The sequence below is a fragment of the Pseudorca crassidens genome, chromosome 13 (genome assembly GCF_039906515.1).
Source record: "Pseudorca crassidens isolate mPseCra1 chromosome 13, mPseCra1.hap1, whole genome shotgun sequence".
Classification (NCBI taxonomy): domain Eukaryota; kingdom Metazoa; phylum Chordata; class Mammalia; order Artiodactyla; family Delphinidae; genus Pseudorca; species Pseudorca crassidens.
In genome coordinates, this window is record NC_090308.1 from 41,555,276 (window position 1) to 41,575,569 (window position 20,294).

A 20,294-nucleotide genomic window follows, 5' to 3' on the forward strand; every position below is an offset into this window, starting at 1 on the left:
TTTGCTGAGACCTGGAGGCCATGTATAAATAGCTGCCGCCGGCACAGAAAGGAGAGTTGCTCTTGAAGTATACAGCATTTGTTGTGTAGGGCATAACCTAGATGTGGTCCCAGAGTTGAGTAATGAAGGAAGAAGCAAGAGGAGTATAGGACTGGGAGCAGAGGACCCTGAGGCTAGAAAAGAACTTAATTTTTGCTTAGACTTGGCTCTGTAACCTTCCACAGGACGGTCTTCCTCTCCTGAATCACATGGTGCCTGAGAGGCAGGCTCACATTGCAGTTCTTTTAGTTTTTTAAATCTGAGCTCTTAAGTGTAGCTTCTAATAGTCTATTTGGGGCTAATTTTCAAGCATATTTATATATTTTACTAAAAAAAGGTACAAATAGAGTTAAATATTTTTCTTTGATAATTTCCAACTGCTAATTTGTATCAGAGATAATTTTCTTATCCAATTAACCTCATTTATTTCAAGTAGGAGGGACTGATAAAAATGGACTTCAATTTAATCATATCTTGATTAGTTAGTTGTTTTTACTAAGAAATAGTAGGACTGTTGAATAGTATAAATTTTGAGGTCATCCTGTGAGTATATGTCAGAAAGGAAGAAAAGTTAACATTTGGTGTATTGTCCTTATTTTATGAAGAAATGAAGGCCTTGTAATGTAAGGACTTGTTCAGTCATTTACTCAAGTAACCAATATTTATTATCTACTGTGTGTCAGGTCCTGTGCTAGTGGTTAAAATTAAACAGACATTTTCTGTGTTCATTGTATACATAAAGTCTAGTGGAGAAGACAAGACAGGAAATAATTATCATAAAATATGAGCAGTATGATAGGCAAAGTACACAGGGTAGGAGGACATTCCTAAATCCACTGGATTCAGGGAAGGACCCCTGGCAGAAGTGATGTTTAAGCTGAGGACCAAAAAGGTGAGTAAGAACTGACAGAGCGAAACAAGGCAGGAGAGTAGTCTAGGCTGAGAGGACAGCATGGTCAAAACTGGTGAGAGAACATTCTGAGGATGAATCAAGAGGAGAGCAAAACGGGATGCCAGGAGACCACTGGCATTGCAGGTGGGAGCCAATGATGACTTGTTCATAAAAAGAGACAGTAGGAAAGGAGAAAATTAGATGATTCAGGAGATAATTAGGCAATGAAAATCATACATTCTTTCTTTTATACAGCTTTATTGAGATATAATTTATATACCACGTAATTCACCCATTTAAAATGTACAACTCAGTGGCTTTTAGTATTATATTCAGAGTTGTATATATATCACCTGAATGAATTTTAGGACATTTTCATTACCCCAAAGAGAAACCCCACTCCCCTTAGCCATCACCCCCTCCTCCAACAACCCTATACCCCCTACCATAGGCAACCACTAATTTTGGAAGACATCATAAAAATTTCCCAAGGCTCTGTTTTCTTTGCTTGTGTATTTTATTACAGTGATTAGGTTTCATTAGTTTACTTTGCTAAATGGTTTCTTTAAAACACCTCATCTTGGGCTTCCCTGGTGGCGCAGTGGTTGGGAGTCCGCCTGCCGCTGCAGGGGACGAGGGTTCGTGCCCCGGTCTGGGAGGATCCCACATGCCGTGGAGCGGCTGGGCCCATGAGCCATGGCCGCTGGGCCTGTGCGTCCGGACGCTGCTCTCTGCAGCCGGAGAGGCCACAACAGTGAGAGGCCCGCGTACAGCAAGAAAAAAAAACCAAACACCTCATCTTAATGCAAAATATCCTCTTGTTTTTACTCTTGTTTTTTTTTCTTTTTTACAGAAAATATCAAACATATACTAAAGTAAAAAGAAGGCAAAATGGTAAAACCCACATGTACACAACACCAAACTTATACAATTGTAAATTTATAACACGTGGCAATCTTATTTCAGATATTCTGTGCTCACCCCCATACCTTAGGTGATATTTTCAAACAAATCAAGTGTTCCCCCTTAACCTTTTAATTACAATAGTAATAATATTTATTGAGCATTTACTATGTATCTATCATGATAAGAGGTTTACATGATTGTTTCAGTTAATTCAAAAATAACATGTTGGGTACAATTCTATATCCATTTTATAGGCAAAGTAAATGATATTTTCTTAGACTGTTCTCTAACCTGTTTCCTTGCTTTATTAAGGTTCATTTCATTGGGGAATAATCTTATGTTGCTGCAACTTCATAGCTTTGGAACTTTCAGGACTCTGATGATGAGTACTTCCATAACATGACCTCCAGATATTACAGTGGATTAGTTGGTCTGTTGACCTTAACGTTAATAAGAGTATGTACCATAGATTTTTTTCAGTGTGAGGTTTTATACTTCTATACATGATTAAAAAATTTTTTCACTATAGAATCAAATATAATGAGGTCAAATATAATTATTTTCTCTTTACTGATGAAAAATAAACTTAGAGGACATTAATAACATCTGGGTTTATACAGTGGTTCATGTGGTGGAGCTGAGATTCTTCAAGTCTAACTCTAAAGCCCTGTGCTTAACCGCACTGTTAGATATCTGTTCTTGAAGGGAGAAACTAGAGAGGAAGAACTGAGAGGTGCAGTGTAGGATAGTATAGGTAATACTAGGCTGAGAAACAGGAGACCAGGATTCTCTTTTAAGATCTGTACTTGGTCAAGTAATTTAACCTTTATGGACTTAGTTCTTCATTTGCATATGGAAAGAGGTGAAGGGTTATACACAGAATACTTTTTTGCTTGTGAAATCAAATAAGTTCAAGGCAGTATTCAAAACAATTATGATTTATATTCTTTTGCAAACCAAATAACCCTTTTCCTTTGCTCCCCATCTCTACTTAATTTTCTTGTTAATCTTACCTTACTGCTTAAAATATTTCAATTTAAACATGGCATATAAGAACATTACAGCTGTAGTAAATTTGCAGAAATTAAAATTGTTTGTTGGAGGTATATTTTGTATCTTTATGACCCTCATTTTTACCTTCATTGTTGTTCATCCATCCATTTGTCTATTCATTCACTCATTTTTTCATATCATTTTGCTTCTTGGCCTGGTAGAATATGAACCTGATCAAGCTGAGCTGAATTTAGTCCATTTTTGAGAACTGTGATGAACCCATGTACTTCTGACCTGGAAAAGCCCTTCAGTCGCACAGCCATGGGTTTAGGGAAGAGGTTAATGACTTCACATTTCCCCAGACATGCAAGTGGTTAGAGGACCAAATGATAATTTCTTGTCAGTTCTGTCGTAAATTACAGTTTTTCTTCCTGAGAAAATTTGAATTTTTGAAAATCACATCCCATATTTTGAGATCATTACAATTTGATTTATAACCATTTTTATAGGAGAGAAGTAACACTTTTAGCTCTTTGCAAGTAAACTGCCTGATGAGACTTAATCTAAATTGAGACTAGTAGGAGATATCTAGAAAATGGTACAGTTGAATGAAATTTCAAAAGCCATTCAAGAAAAAAATAACTAAAATTTTTGTGTAAATACGAAAAGGAGCTTTTTTACTGACCAGCTTTTAAAATTAGTTTTTTTAAAAAAATAAATTTATTTATTTATATTTTTTGGCTGCGTTTGGTCTCTGTTGCTACTTGCAGGCTTTCTCTAGGTGTGGTGAGTGGGGGCCACTCTTCGTTGTGGTGCACAGGCTTCTCATTGAGATGGCTTCTCTTGTTGTGGAACACGGGCTCTAGGTGCATGAGCTTCAGCAGCTGTGGCATGTGGGATCAGTAGTTGTGGCTCGTGGGCTCTAGAGCACAGGCTCAGTAGTTGTGGCGCACGGGCTTAGTTGCTCCGTGGCACGTGGGATATTCCCAGACCAGGGATCAAACCCGTGTCCCCTGCATTGGCAGGCGGATTCTTAACCACTGCACCACCAGGGAAGTCCCTAAAATTAGTTTTGCTTTGAATTGTTGACCTCTTTAAACTGTACTTCAGATTGTCCTTTAATTAAGTTGCCAGTAGTCTGGTTGGAGATCAGAAATGCCCCCCTTTTTTAAAAACCAGCTTTTCATCTTGTTTTATATAAACTTAGAGAATGAAGTTTCTTAGTTTGTTGTGAATGGTTGCTAAGAGACAGTGTACAAAAAGAGCTTGAGAACTAATTTGTGAACAGTGTAGACTTCTGTAATTATTTTAAACAAGTAATTTTAGAACTTCTCACTCGTTTTCTGCTTCAATAGGATTTGAAGTGACTTCACAAAATACAATTGAGAAAAAAATAAAATATTCAAGAAAAAAAGATGATAGGTAATAATGATTAGACAATAACAAAGTGAGAACCAAGATTTGCACAGAATTGTGTACTATTGCTATCAAGTGCAGTTGCTAAAAGAATAGGTCATAGGTTTGGCAGTAGGGAAACAGAAGCTTCTCTCTATCCTTAAGATATAATGAATAAAAGCAAGCAGTTCATGGAACTATGCTTTTCATAATCTTGATACCTGACATATACTTTTCCTAATGTTCTTGATAGTTATTTCTGTGTAATTCTTTTATGTAATCATTCTCAGTCTCTATGCAGATACCATAATGCCAAAATAGGACTTCATATTTTAGGTGTATCTTCTGTAAACATTTAGCTTTAGCTAGATTAAAAAAATTATGTGGACAATTCTTGTCTTTTGAGTGGATATTCATTTACTGTGATTGTTAAACTTTGATGCATTTTAAATCATATTGTATACTTTATAGTCTGCTTTTCTCAAGTATTTTCCTTCTTGCCTTCTTTGTTTCACTTTTTCTTCATGACATTTTCCTTCTAGTTTATTAGAAGTTATACACACTATCTCTTATGAGCTATAATTCATATACTATACAATTCACCCATTTAAAGTATACAATTTAATGCTTTTTAATATATTCTCAGAATTGTTCAACTATTACCACAGTCTAAGTTTAGAACATTTTTTAGCCTGCCCCCCTCCTCCCCAAAAGAAGTCTGTTAGCTGTCACTCCCCATCTTCCCTCCCATCCCTAAGCAACCACTAATCTGTATAAATTTCTTTTTTCTGGACATTTCATATAAATGGAATCGTCTAATATATCGTCCTTTGTGACTGACTTTCACTTAGCATAATGTTTTCAAGACTCATCATGTTGTAGCATGTATCAGTACTTCATTTCTTTTTATTACCATAATAAAAGATAATATTCCATTGTACCACTTTTCATTTATCCATTGATCACTTGATGGACATCGCATTATTCTGACTTTTTGGCTGTTAAGAATAATGCTTCTGTGAATATGTTTCCATTTCTCTTGGGTGTATACTTAGGAGTGGAATGGCTGGATCATATGGTAACTGTGTTTAACCTTTTGAGGAACTGCCACACTGTTTCCTAAGCAGCGGCACCATTTTACATTCCCATCAGCATTATATGAGGGTTCCAGTTTCTCCACATCCTTGCCAGACACTTGACACTTACTTACTATCTGTCATTCGGATGATAGCCATCCTAATGGGTGTGAAGTGATGTCTCATTGTGGTTTTGATTTGCATTTCCCTAAAAATGACAAACAAAAATGTCCTTTTTGTATGCTTTAATAGGACCATCTGTATATCTTCTTCGGAGAAATGACTACTCAAATTTCACATCCATTTTTAAATTGGATTATTTGTGTTTTTATTATTGAGTTGTGTTTCTTATATAATCTAGATGAAAGTCCCTATCAGTTGCGTAATTGCAAAAATTTTCTCCCTTTCTTTGGGCTGTCCTTTTACTCTCTTGATGCAGCAAAAAATTTTTAAATTTTATTGAAGTCCAGTTTATTTTCTTTTGTTGCTTGGGCTTTTGGTGTTGTATCTAAGAAATCACTTCCTGACTTAAGATCATGAAGATTTACACCTATGGTTTCTTCTAAGAGTTTTATAGTTTTAGCTGTTACATTTAGGCCTATGATTTAGGCCTATGATTTAGGCCTATGTCTGAAACCGTTAGCTCTTCTGTGCTCTCTATAAACCCTGTCCTCTGGTTTTTTGTGTTTTTTTAAAATTTTTAAAAATAAATTTATTTATTTATTTAGGCCGCATTGGGTCTTCATCACTGTGCGTGGGCTTTCTCTAGTTGAGGCGAGCGGGGCTACTGTTCGTTGTCTCATTGTGGTAGCTTCTCTTGTTGTGGAGCACAGACTTTAGGCGTGCAGACTTCAGTAGTTGTGGCTCGTGGGCTCTAGAGCGCAGGCTCAGTAGTTGTGGCTCTCGGGTTTAGTTGCTCTGCGGCATCTTCCCGGACTAGGGCTCAAACCCATGTTCCCTGCATTGGCAGGCAGATTCTTAACTACTGCGCCACCCAGGAAGTCCCATGTCCTCTGGTTTTTAAAAGGACGGCCTTCTGCTGGTTTTAGATTTCACTTGTTCTAACTTAGATATGGGCTGGATGCCATCATAATAGCTTGCATTTGGGATTTGTGGCTACAATTAGGTAGTATAAGAAAGCACATTAGGAATCACATTGCATCTACCTCCAATTGATTGTGTTTTGTTAGGCAAAATAAATTATGTTTTGATTCATTTCTTAGATAGAATGGTCCTTTTTTTCAGATACTTAAACTGTCAAATATTTAATACTTTATTCATTAATTCATGGTGTATACGTGCATGTGTATGTATGTGCATATGTATGTGGGTAGACTGAATTTTAATCCTTAGTTTTCACAGCAATGAATTCTGAATGTCACAGTAAATCAGTTTTTACAGTGAAACTCGGATACTGGTGATGGTTGAACTTAAGATATTTAAACTTGAAGGCTTCAGAACTGGAATCAGTCCTAGGTGGAATGATGTGGTGAATAGAACAGCAGAATCACTTATTAAAAAGTGATGTTTCCTGGACCCTCTCTACTCTAACTGAAAGAGAATCTCTCGGAGTAGGGCTCCAGATACCAGCTAAGTTTGTTGTATTTTAAAGTTTGAGAACTTCAGGTATAAGTGACTTTTGGAGTAAATTCTATTCTCAATGTAATGTTCTATGAACAGCATATATTATCAGTAGCTTTCAGATTTGTAGGAGTAAATACTAGTCTGATGTGGAATTGGTTTTTATCACCAATTGTTGATTTTCTCTGCAGTTGGGAAATACTGAGCTACCAAGGTAGACAGGAAGTTAGCCTGTTATCAGATAAAAGTAGCACCCAGGACTGGTGATCTCTGGTCTCAGAAGTTTCAGCTGTGACATAGAAAGTGAGACAGTCACCTGATACATAATTCACACTTTAGTAACAGTGTTCTATGAGATATTTCAAACTCTCTGAGGTCACAGAATAAAACACCTTTGCAGAAGTTTGGCCAAATGGTAATTAAAATAAGATGTTGTGTAAAGTAAAATGTGAAAGCATCTTTCTCCTTTTCTCCTCTTTCTACCTTTGTTTATTAAATTTGTGGTATATTCCCCTAGACCATTTCTGTGCCCATGAATATATATGTATTTACATACACATATGCACATGTATACATATATTTACTTATGTGTTTGCATATTTTAAATATTGATGTATACAGACAGATTGCCCCTCTTCTTCCAAAGGCTATAACAATTTATGTTCTTACCATCGTAGGATATTAGCAGCCTTTAATAATTTTATGAATATGATAGGGAATGTACTTCTATTTAGTGAGTTGAAATATCTTTTTTGAAAAACAAACTTTTTTAAAAAATTTATTTTATTGAGGTATAGTTGATTTACAATATTGTGTTAATTTCTGCTCTACAGAAAAGTGATTCAGTTATACATTTATACATTCTTTTTCATATTCTTTTCCATTACAGTTTATCACAGGATATTGAATATAGTTCCCTGTGCTGTACAATAGGACCTTGTTTATCCATTCTATATATACTAGTTTGCATCTGCTAATCCCCAACTCCCAGTCCATCCCTCTCCCACCCGCTACTCCCCACCCTGCTTGGCAACCACAGTCTGCAAGTCTGTTTCTGTTTTGTAGATAAGTTCATTTGTATCATATTTTAGATTCCACATACAAGTGATATCATAGGATATTCGTCTTTCTCTTTCTTACTTAGTTCGCTTAATATGATAATCTGTAGGTCCATCCATGTTGCTGCAAGTGGCATGATTTCATTATTTCTTGTGGCTGAGTAGTATACCATTGTACATATGTACCATATCTTCTTTATCCATTCATCTGTCGACGGACACCTCGGCTGCCTCCATTAAACATGTATGCTTTTTTTTTTTTTTTTGCGGTATGTGGGCCTCTCACTGTTGTGGCCTCTCCCGTTGCGGAGCACAGGCTCTGGAGGCGCAGGCTCAGCAGTGATGGCTCATGGGCCCAGCCGCTCCGCGGCATGTGGGATCTTCCCGGACCGGGGCACGAGCCCGTGTCCCCTGCATCGGCAGGCGGACTATCAACCACTGCACCACCAGGGAAGCCCTAAACATGTATTCTTTATTTGCTTTTTGTTTTGTGGTTTGCTTATGGATTTCTTTTGCCTACTTTAAAATTAGGTTGTTAGGGTTTTGTTTTGGGGATTTTTTTGGAGTTCTTTGTACAGTATGGATATTTAGCCTTTTGCCTGTTATATTGAAAATATCACTTAGTTTAGCTATTTCTTTTTTTTTTACGTCTTTATTGGAGTATATGCTTTACAGTGGTATGTTAGTTTCTGCTTTATAAAAAAGTGAATCAGCTGTGCGTGTATGTATATCCCGATATCCCCTCCCCCTTGCGTCTCCCTCCCACCCTCTCTATCCCACCCTTCTAGGTGGTAACAATGCATCGAGCTGATCTCCCTGTGCTATACAGCTGCTTCCCACTAGCTCTCTGTTTTACATTTGTTCGTGTTTATATGTCCACGCCACTCTGTCACTTCGTCCCAGCTTACCCTTCCCCCTCCCTGTGTCCTTAAGTCCATTCTCTACGTCAGCATCTCTATTCCTGTCCTGCCCTTAGGTTCTTCAGAACCTTTTTCTTTTTTTAGATTCCATATATGTGTGTTAGCATACAGTATTTGTTTTTCACTTTCTGACTTACTTCACTCTGTATGACAGTCTCTATGTCCATCCACCTCACTACAAATAACTCAGTTTCATTTCTTTTTATGGCTAATATTCCCTTGTGTATATGTGCCACATTTTCTTTATCCATTCATCTGTCGATGGACACTTAGGTGGCTTCCATGTCCTGGCTATTGTAAATAGAGCTGCAGTGAACATTGTGGTACATTAATCTTTTTGAATTATGGTTTTCTCAGGGTATATGCCCAGTAGTGGGATTGCTGGGTCATATGGTAGTTCTATTTGTAGTTTTGTAAGGGACCTCCATACTGTTCTCCATAGCGGCTGTACCAATTCACATTCCCACCAGCAGTGCAAGAGTGTTCCCTTTTCTCCACACCCTCTCCAGCATTTATTGTTTCCAGATTTTTTGATGATGGCCATTCTGACTGGTGTGAGATGATATCTCATTACAGTTTTGATTTGCATTTCTCTAGTGATTACTGATGTTGAGCATCCTTTCCTGTGTTTGTTGGCAATCTGTATATCTTCTTTGGAGAAATGTCGATTTAGGTCTTCGGCCCATTTTTGGATTAGGTTGTTTGTTTTTTTGATATTGAGCTGCATGAGCTTCTTGTATATTTTGGAGATTAATCCTTTGTCAGTAGCTTCGTTTGCAAATATTTTCTCCCATTCTGAGGGTTGTCTTTTCATCTTATTTATGTTTTCTTTTGCTGTGCCAAAGCTTTTAAGTTTCATTGGGTCCCATTTGTTTATTTTTGTTTTTATTTCCATCTCTCTAGGAAGTGGGTCAAAAAGGATCTTGCTGTGATTTATGTCATAGAGTATTCTTCCTTTGTTTTCTTCTAAGAGTTTTATAGTGTCTGGCCTTACATTTAGGTCTTTAATCCATTTTGAGTTTATTTTAGTGTTTGGTGTTAGGAAGTGTTCTAATTTCATTCTTTTACATGTAGCTGTCCAGTTTTCCCAGCACCACTTATTGAAGAGGCTGTCTTTTCCTCATTGCATATTCTTGCCTCCTTTATCAAAGATAAGGTGAGCGTATGTGCATGGGTTTATCTCTGGGCTTTCTGACCTGTTCCATTGATCTGTACTTCTCTTTTTGTGCCAGTACCATACTGTCTTGATGACTGTAGCTTTGTAGTATAGTCTGAAGTCAGGGAGCCTGATTCCTCCAGCTCCATTTTTCTGTCTCAAGATTGCTTTGGCTATTCGGGGTCTTTTGTGTTTCCATGCAGATTGTGAAATTTTTTGTTCTAGCTTTGTGAAAAATGCCATTGGTAGTTTGATAGGAATTGCACTGAATCTGTAGATTGCTTTGGGTAGTATAGTCATTTTCACAATATTGATTCTTCCAATCCAAGAACATGGTATATCTCTCCAGCTGTTTGTATCATCTTTAATTTCTTTCATCAGTGTCTTATAGTTTTCTGCATACAGGTCTTTTGTCTCCTTAGGTAGGTTTATTCCTAGGTATTTTATTCTTTTTGTTGCAATGGTAAATTGGAGTGTTTCCTTAAATTCTCTTTCAGGTTTTTAATCATTAGTGTATAGAAATACAAGAGATTTCTGTGCATTAATTTTGTATCCTGCTGCTTTACCAAATTCATTGATTAACTCTAGTAGTTTTCTGGTAGCATCTTTGGGATTCTCTATGTATAGTATCATGTCGTCTGCAAATAGTGACAGTTTTACTTCTTTTCCGATTTGGATTCTTTTTATTTCTTTTTCTTCTCTGATTGCTATGGCTAAAACTTCCAAAACTATGTTGAATAATAGTGGTGAGAGTGGACAACCTTATCTTGTTCCTGGTCTTAGTGGAAATAGTTTCAGTTTTTCACCATTGAGGACGATGCTGGCTGTGGGTTTGTCATATATGGCCTTTATCATGTTGAGGTAAGATCCCTCTGTGCCTACTTTCTGGAGGGTTTTTATCATAAGTGGGTATTGAATTTTGTCCAAAGCTTCTTCTGCATCTATTGAGATGATCATATGGTTTTTCTTCTTCAGTTTGTTAATATGGTGTATCACATTGATTGATTTACGTATGTTGAAGAATCCTTGCATTGTTGGGATAAACCCCACTTGAACATGGTGTATGATCCTTTTAATGTGCTGTTGGATTCTGTTTGCTAGTATTTTGTTGAGGATTTTTGCATGTATGTCATCAGTGATATTGGCCTGTAGTTTTCTTTTTTTGTGACATCTTTGTCTGTTTTGGTATCAGGATGATGGTGGCCTCGTAGAATGAGTTTGGGAGTATTCCTCCCTCTGCTATATTTTGGAAGCGTTTGAGACTGATAGGTGTTAGCTCTTCTCTAAAAGTTTGATAGAATTCATCTGTCAATCCATCTGCTCCTGAGCTTTTGTTTGTTGGAAGATTTTTAATCACAGTTTCAATTTCAGTACTTATGATTAGTGTGTTTATATTCTCTGTTTCTTCCTGGTTCAGTCTTGGATGGTTGTGCTTTTCTAAGAATTTGTCCATTTCTTCCAAGTTGTCCATTTTATTGGCATATAGTCGCTTGTAATAATCTTTCATGATCCTTTGTATTTCTCCAGTGTCAGTTGTTACTTCTTCTTTTTCATTTCTAATTCTATTGATTTGAGTCTTCTCCCTTTTTTTCTTGATGAATCTGGCTAATGGTTTACATTTATTTTTGAACTGGTCTTTATGATTTCTTTCCTTCTGCTAACTTTGGGGGGTTTTTTGGTTCTTCTTTCTCTAATTGCTTTAGGTGTACAGTTAGGTTGTTCATTTGAGATTTTTCTTGTTTCTTGAGGTAGGATTGTATTGCTATAAACTTCCTTCTTAGAACTGCTTTTGCTGCATCCCATAGGTTTTGGGTCTTCGTGATTTCATTGTCATTTGTTTCTAGGTATTTTTTGATTTCCTCTTTGATTTCTTCAGTGATCTCTTGGTTATTTAGTAGTGTATTGTTTAGCCTCCATGTGTTTGTATTTTTTACAGAGTTTTTCCTGTAATTGATATCTAGTCTCATAGCATTGTGGTCGGAAAAGATACTTGATACAATTTCAATTTTCTTAAATTTACCAAGGCTTTATTTGTGACCGAAGATATGATCTGCCCTGGAGAATGTTCCATGAGCACTTGAGAAAAATGTGTATTCTTCTGTTTTTGGATCGAATGTCCTATAAATATCAATTAAGTCCATTTTGTCTAATGTGTCATTTACAGCTTGTGTTTCCTTTTTATTTTCATTTTGGATGATCTGTGCATTGGTGAAAGTGGGGTGTTAAAGTTCCCTACTATGATTGTGTTACTATTGATTTCCCCTTTTATGGCTGTTAGCATTTTTGCCTTATGTATTGAGGTGCTCCTATGTTGGGTGCATAAGTATTTACAATTGTAATATGTTCTTCTCGGATTGATCCCTTGATCATCATGTAGTATCCTTCTTTGTGTCTGGTAATAGTCTTTATTTTGCCTGGAATTCTTCTGAGTCCTTTACATGTATTATTTCATTTAATCTTCACTGTTGTCCTCTTTACTTTATGGATGAGGTAACTGATGCAAGAAGGTTAAATAACTTGTTTGAACATGCAGCTACTAAGTGGTAGAGCCAGGATTTGAATCTAAAAATGCTGATTTCAAAAATATTACACTTAGCCTTTACACCATCTTTACTTACAGCTTTTTAAAAATGTAAAAGTCTGAAAATTTTAAATTTGATATAAAACTCATTTTTTGTTTTTTAAAGAATTGAAGATATTTTTGAGAGGCTATGATGATTTTAATACAAATATTCCTTTAGGAATAGTAACACAAACACATGTATAGATGTAGATATAGTGCTGTAATGTATTAATACCAATATTCCATAGAATTTGGGGGTCATTTATCCTGTTTCTATTTAGAACTGACCTTCAGTAGCATATTCCTCTCTATTTCCTTCTTCTACTGATTACCATAATAATCCATTAATCTTCCTGCTGCCAACCATTTTGCTTTAATTTGTCCTCAGCAGTTACTGGAATAATCATCCTAAGTACAGTTTTGGTCATGTCACTTGCTCCTTTGTTTGGAAACTTTTGGTAGGTCACATTTCTTGCCGAATGAAGGGTAGGCTGTTTCTGTAGCAGGGTGTTTGAAGATTAGCACAGCTCTGCTTTACATTTACCTTTCAAGAATTATCTTGAGCAGCTTTTCTTGATACTTACTGCATACTGCAGATAAATGGGATAATTTGTTTTTCTTCTTTTGAGGCCATATTCTCCTGGCTTCATACTTGGATCAGTTAGTGTTCTGAATCAGTAGAAGAAGCTGACTGGATGATTGAGCAGATGAGGAATTTATTTAAGGGCATTTGGTTAACTCAGAATTTTTGAGGAGGGCTGGAGAGCCAGGCTTATGGTTAAGCTTCCAGGTAATATACCTCAGTCACCTCTGAGAACTGGCACCCTCCAGCCCCACTGGAGGAAACCACCATTGCTGCCCAACTGCTGCCACTTCTGGGCCAGAACTTGGTTTGGCCACCTCTGCTGCTGTCATTGTTGGGGGCTAATGCCTCTGTTGTTGCCAAACGTGGTAGCTCCACACTGAGCCTGTTTTCTCATGTGACTCACTTCCAAACAAATCTTGTGCAGGTCCTTCTGAATGTCTGTATCATAGTTGCAGGGTATGTTGGGAATTTAAGGTCTAAAATTTATTTTGGGAGGTTGGGCTTGTAATGTGGGAATTTTCTTGAGTATGAAAAGGTTCTGCAGAAGCTGATGGGAAACTCTTACATGGTAAATGTCTACTATATTACTTTTTCTTGTATTCTTTCATCTATAATGTTTTTCCCCTTTCATCTCCAGGTGAATAAATTCTGTGCAAAGACCTATTGGAATTCCATTTTTTAATTAGTTTGCCTGGGTCTTTCTCATCTGAATTTTCTTATGACTTTCTCAACATTTCTTTTTCTATTACTTTATTTCTTCAAAACAGTATCAAAGCTCACAACTAATATTTAAATATATTCTGTTATGAGTCAAACAACATGGAAAGATACAGAAAAAACTGTAAAAGTTGCCTTTCACCACCCACCTCCTCTCCCCCTACATTTCAAATCGCTATCCCCCTTCTAGATATCATGTGATAAAAATGATAATCTTTGATTTTAATTTGGTACTTGATAGTAAGTCCATTGAGTATAGAGGCCCTTATTTATCCTTTGGGCTTCCGTAGAGCCTACTACAGCTGTTCCTATGTGTAGGGTAGTATTATGTGAAGGCCTGACCTACAGCAGTAACTATGTAATCATTTTGGAAGTAAAAATGTACAACGTGGGCTTCCCTGGTGGTGCAGTGGTTGGGAATTTGCCTGCCAATGCACAGGACACGGGTTCGAGCCCTGGTCTGGGAGGATCCCACATGCCATGGAGCAACTAAGCCCTTGAGGCACAACTACTGAGCCTGCGCGTCTAGAGCCTGTGCTCTGCAACAAGAGAGGCCGCGACAGTGAGAAGCCGCGCACCACGATGAAGAGTAGCCCCCGCTCGCCACAACTAGAGAAAGCCCGTGCACAGAAACGAAAACCCAACACAGCCATAAATAAATAAATAAACAAATAAATGTACAACATGGGGATTTAGTAAATGTGCAGAGAAAGATAGGAATCAAAGTAGACTCCAAGTGTTCTAGCTTGGGAAATATATTATTGATGATGCCACTAAGGGAGATTGGGAGTGTAGGAACTACTCTGTATCTGCAAATATATTGCTAGAACACTTTCTGATTATTTTCCATTATTGCAGGAGCACCTTTACCCATATTCTAATTTGAATTGTAGTTTGAGAGGTGCTAAAATGTTCATATTGGGCCTCTGTTTCCACAGTTGAGGAAAGACACTAAGAGATACGATTTTTTAATAAAGTTGTGTCTGAGGCTTCAGTGATAGATCATGAATAAGACCTTTCAATGCAGAGATGGATTTTTCTTTTAAGGCACAATACTTAGATTAAATAGCATGAATATAAACCTGTTTCCCAGTCATTTTTCATCTGTAAGTAGATGGCACATGAGCATATATTTTGTTATGTATCCGTTTTTAGAAAATGATATTTGAAAGTATGTTTGATTTGTTTCAGATAAACTTAAAGGAGTAATAATAGTAACAATAATAAGCCCCTCATTTTGATGAAAGTGCCTCTGAAAAACCTGTGCTGGGAAACCATGTTCAGATTTTTGTTTTGGCGTTTTACATTTTGCCTCTTTTTTTTTTTTTCTGTTAATTACAACTAATTTGGCATTCTTTTTTCTTTCCAGATCATTCAACTTCAAGTGGCACATTATCTTTTAAGCCTAGTCGATCGTTGGTTACTCTTCCTACTGCCCATGTCATGCCATCTAACTCCAGCACTTCAGTTTCCAAACATAGGGAATCATTGACATCAGATGGCTCAAAATGGAGTATAAGCCTTATGCAAACATTGGGAAACCACAGTAGGGGAGAGCAGGACTCTTCACTAGACATGAAGGACTTCCGGCCTCTCCGGAAATGGTCATCTTTATCCAAACTCACTGTCCCAGGTAACTGCAGCCAGGGTGGCATTGTGCACACAGAAGAGTCAAGGAGAGGTTTAGAAAAGACAGGGAGAGACAAGGCTTTAACATCACAACTAAGGACAATTGGACCTAGCTGTTTACATGACAGTATGGAGATGCTTAAGCTAGAGGACAAGGAAATAAATAAAAAACGACCATCAACTCTGGACAACAAATATAAATTTGAGAGCTGCAGCAAAGAGGACTTTAGAGCTTCTTCCTCCATTCCTAGGAGACAGGCCTTAGACATGACATATAGTGCCTTACCTGAAAGCAAGCCCGTTATGACAAGCTCAGAGGCTTTTGAACCGCCGAAATATTTAATGCTTGGTCAACAAGCAGTAGGTGGAGTTCCCATTCAGCCTTCTGTGAGGACGCAGATGTGGCTTACTGAGCAGTTGCGGACAAACCCTTTGGAAGGTAGAACTACAGAGGACTCTCACAGTATAGCTCCTTGGCAGCAGCAGCAGATTGAAGGGTTTCGACATGAAACTGAAACACCAGTGCAGGTAAGGCTCAAAATCTAGTGTTTGCTTCCCTCCAGTGGATGTTATGAGTACCAGCGCACTTGAAGTAAGCATATGACAGTGTGTCCATAGGCACAGGTTGTTTTGCTTTTCCTTTCCGCTACAGGATAATAAGCATAAATGTTATAAACTCTAAAAGTATTGCATTGGTAAACAAAGCTTAAAAAATATTTGAGACTCCAAATATTTGAGGGGCTTATTTTGGAGTAACACGGAAAACTTTAAACCTTTACCTGCCTTGGCCTTTATTTTCCTTCTCATTTTTTTAAATGGGCATAAACATAAACAAAGCAAAAAATACTCAATTCTGTTTCAATACTTGAAACAGAAACAAAGGAGCTGGCATGGTATAATAGAAAGAACATTAACTTGGGTGTATGAAGGCTTGGATTTTGTTGTATCAGATTCAGTCTGGATGATTCTCTACCTGTCACTTAATACTTAGTATCTCTGGGCCTGAGTTTTTCTTTCTTTCCTTTTTTTTTTTTTTCCTGAATTGAGATATAATTGACATATATTAGCTTCAGGTATATAACATAATGATTCAATATATGTATATATTTTAAAATGATCATCACAGTAACTCTAGTTAACATCCATCACCATACGTAGTTACAAAATTTTTTTCCTTGTAATAAGAACTTTTAAGATCTACTCTTAGCAACTTTCAGATATACAGTACAGCATTATTCACTATAATCACTATGCTGTACATTGTATCCCTGTGACTTTTTTATTTTATAACAAAGTTTGTACCTTTTGATCTCCTTCATCCATTTACCCACCCTCCAGCCCAAGCCTCTGGCAGCCACCAATCTGTTCTCTGTATATATGATTGTGATTTTTTGTTTGCTTGTTTTAAAAACATAATTGTCTTTCTCTGTCTGACTTATTTCACTTAGCATAATGCCTTCAGGGTCCATCCATGTTGTCACAAATGGCAAGATTTCCTTTTTATGGATGAATAACTTTCCATTGTTTATTGTAGTATTCCATACACACACACACACACACACACACACACACACACAGACACAGATATGGCACATTTTCTTTATTCATTCATCTACTGATGGATAATTAGGTTGCTTCCATGTCTTGGCTATTGTCAGTAAAGCTGAAATGAACATAGGGGTGCATATATATTTTTTCGAGTTTGTGTTTTCACTTTCTTCAGATGGATACCCAGAAGTGGAATTGCTAGCTCATATGGTAGTTCTCTTTCTAATTTTTGAGGAACCTCCATACTGTTTTCCATAGTGGCTGCACCAGTTTACATTCCCACCAACGTGTACAGGTTTCTTTTTTCTCTACATTCTTGTCAACACTTGATATTTCTTGTCTTTTTGATAATAGCCATTCTGATAGGTGTGAGGTGATATCTCATTGTGATTTTGATTTGAATTTCCCTGATGATTAGTGATGTTGAGCACCTTTTCATGAACCTGTTTGCCATATATATGTTTCTTCTCGGTTTCTACATCTATAAAATGAGAAGGTGTAACTAAAGTCATTTATAAAGCTTTGGTAGTGGTTGGTATGTATTTAGGTTTATAAAATAGATGTGCTTATTTTTTTTAATTAAATTGAATGTCAGGATTTATTAATCATTTTAAGGAAAACATTTTACAATAATATTACATAAAAGAAAAATGGTGTGTACCCCCTAATGTAACATGTAAATGTTTAAATTTCTTGATCTGGAAATGTTTTCTATTCCGTGGTAATTTTCTACAGCTCATTTTAACTGGGAAACCAATTATCTGTAGAATTTTTCATAAATTCTATCATCCAATTTTTTTTCGATTGCCAGAATTTTCTGAAACAAAGTAATTCCATTGAAAATTGTAAAATTTCCCTAGAGTAAAAACTTAAAATTGCTAATCGTTACAATTACTAATAAAAAAGTAACAAAGATTAAAGGAATATACTCTATGAAAGGATAAGGAAATCACTTACCTAGGAACCTCACAAATCTGAGTGCAGCTCCAAAACATACACATAACCTAATGTGCTACATTCACAGGAGAACCCTTAACACATCGCATGTGCCTTCTTTACTCTTGTTTTGGACATAGTTCTTATCATCTTGATTATATATATTTAAATTGCATAACCAAACAGAAGTATCATTATGATGTGTGAATTACAAATCAGAAAAGAGCAATTTAACCAGATTTATTTGTGATTTATCTATTCAAGCAGTTGAAAGATAGGAGACCTAATTTATCAAATACTACCATATTTTAGTTCTCAGGTGCTTGTGATTATAGGAGAGCAGGGTTCAAGTAGTTGTTTCTGCAGCTGGTGTCTTTACACAGAAGTGGAGCGGCCTCGGGTGGTGGGGGGAGGGGCTGAATGTTCTGCTCCAACCTGCAGAACGGTAGGTGCGATAGGGAGGTAACTGTGAGAGTTGAGTGAATTTAAAGGAATAAGTACTAATTCATTCCTTCTTCCATTCTGGTGGGAGGACCCGCTTCTGTAATCGAAGTTTTCCCCGACCTTGAAGCAGTGCAGAGAGGGTAGGGAGCTTGGAGGTGCTTTGTGGAGAAAACTAATTTTTAAATTTTCTTGGTGCGTTGGTACAGGAAGAAGTCTATAAGGGACAAAACTTGCTTGTGCTTGGGAAACCCTACTTTTTGATTAACCTTCTTTGGGATGGTCTCTTTATAGTGCATTTAAGTTTCATAGTAGAAAGATGAAACCAGGTAAGGAAAACCTAGACACTTTAATTGCAGTGTTTAAATGACCGCTTCTCTTCTAATTCTCTTGGACTACTACAGAAAAAAAATTCTAAATACCTTCTCCTTGGAGCCTCTAAATACTGTATTTTAAAAGTGGTCATCTTTGTCTTAAGTCTCTTTAAAAACATTGATTTTCTTTTAGTCTAATTTTTGCATAAAGGGAAGAGGCTTAATAATAATTATCCCATCTCATAAATTGTGAGAATGTGTATGATTTTCAAGGACAACTGCTTGTCACCGTGAAGAAGAAAAAAACACAAAAACTATTTACAACAAAGAAGAGGAATTTGGCTGAGAGGCACAATCTAACATCACCATAAATTTATCTAGAACTTTGTAGCTGTCAGAGTGTTTTATCTCAATTGATCCTCAGAACCTCCTTTCTCCCTTTACACCCTCAAAAGTTTAGTATTGTAACATGGAAGTGTCACTCCTCTTAGAACTCAGTTCTAAATAATTACTGAGCCAGCCTCACAGTCTTATGTGCATGGTGTTCTTTGATTCCCATGGTTTCCTATTAAATCAGCTAGAGCGTAGGTGATGTGGAACTCTGAAGCGTTTTCCCTTGTGAATGAAGAGAAGCCATCAATGCCCTCAGTTGATTAGAGTATAGGCCTCCATGTGCAATGTCCACCACAATCTTTGGTTCGTTCCTCTGTTCTACATTTGCTGCTCTCTTTCCACCTTCCCCAAAAGCTGTCTAACCCTACATGGACTATGACATAAGAGAAAAACAAACAGCAAAGTCTTATCATCTTCTCTTTGGAAAGACTGTTTCCCATTCCAGGACCCTTTTGCATTTCCCTTTTGGGGTGGGGTGAGAAGGGATTGGAGGATGCATACTTCTACACACAGCAGTGTCCATTGGGTCCATATAAGCTCACAGTGGACCCCCCAGACAGAAGTGAAGAAGTGTTCTCTTTATTGACAAAGTAGTTCTTCTTTTCTCTTATATTCTGTAGGATCTTTCTGAGTTCTGGGTTGCAATCATTAAGAGGAGGAAGATAAAATTTTGTGCTTGTTTTAACCAAGGAGAGGCTTGATCAGCCAGGATATTGGCACCTAATGATTTCAACGTATTTTACTGGAAGATTTCTCCTATATAAATAAAAAATATAAATATTTGGTAGAATGACTTAAAGCTAAATGACTTGCTTTTTGTCTAACATCACATATAAATGAAAGGTTTTATTTTTAATGTGAGAGCATTTTGTGTATTCTATTACATTCTCTGAAAAGAAAGTTTTCTTTTTTTTATTCTTATTTTTGCACCCTGTTTTGTTTTTAACTTTTTTACTGTTTAACATAATATAGCACAATTGCATTGAAAGATGTGGACACTGTGACACTCTCAATAGATAGGATACGACATTCACTAGCTAACTAAAATGCATATAATTGATTTTTGTATACATGTTTTAATGAATAAACTTATTAATATGTTTGGCTTTTTTCAATCTTTCATCTTTTCTGTATAGTACTGGCATATAATT

The 20,294-nt window shown here is 36.7% G+C and overlaps 1 protein-coding gene across 1 annotated transcript in view; it reads left to right on the forward strand.

The window, feature by feature from the left end:
* CEP85L (centrosomal protein 85 like) overlaps positions 1-20,294 on the forward strand; it is a 154,988-nt gene that overhangs the window by 40,188 nt on the left and 94,506 nt on the right. The window contains exon 3 of the mRNA XM_067702261.1: positions 15,252-16,039. Within this exon, the coding sequence (XP_067558362.1) occupies positions 15,252-16,039 (788 nt within the window). The remainder of the gene's footprint in view (positions 1-15,251; positions 16,040-20,294) is intronic.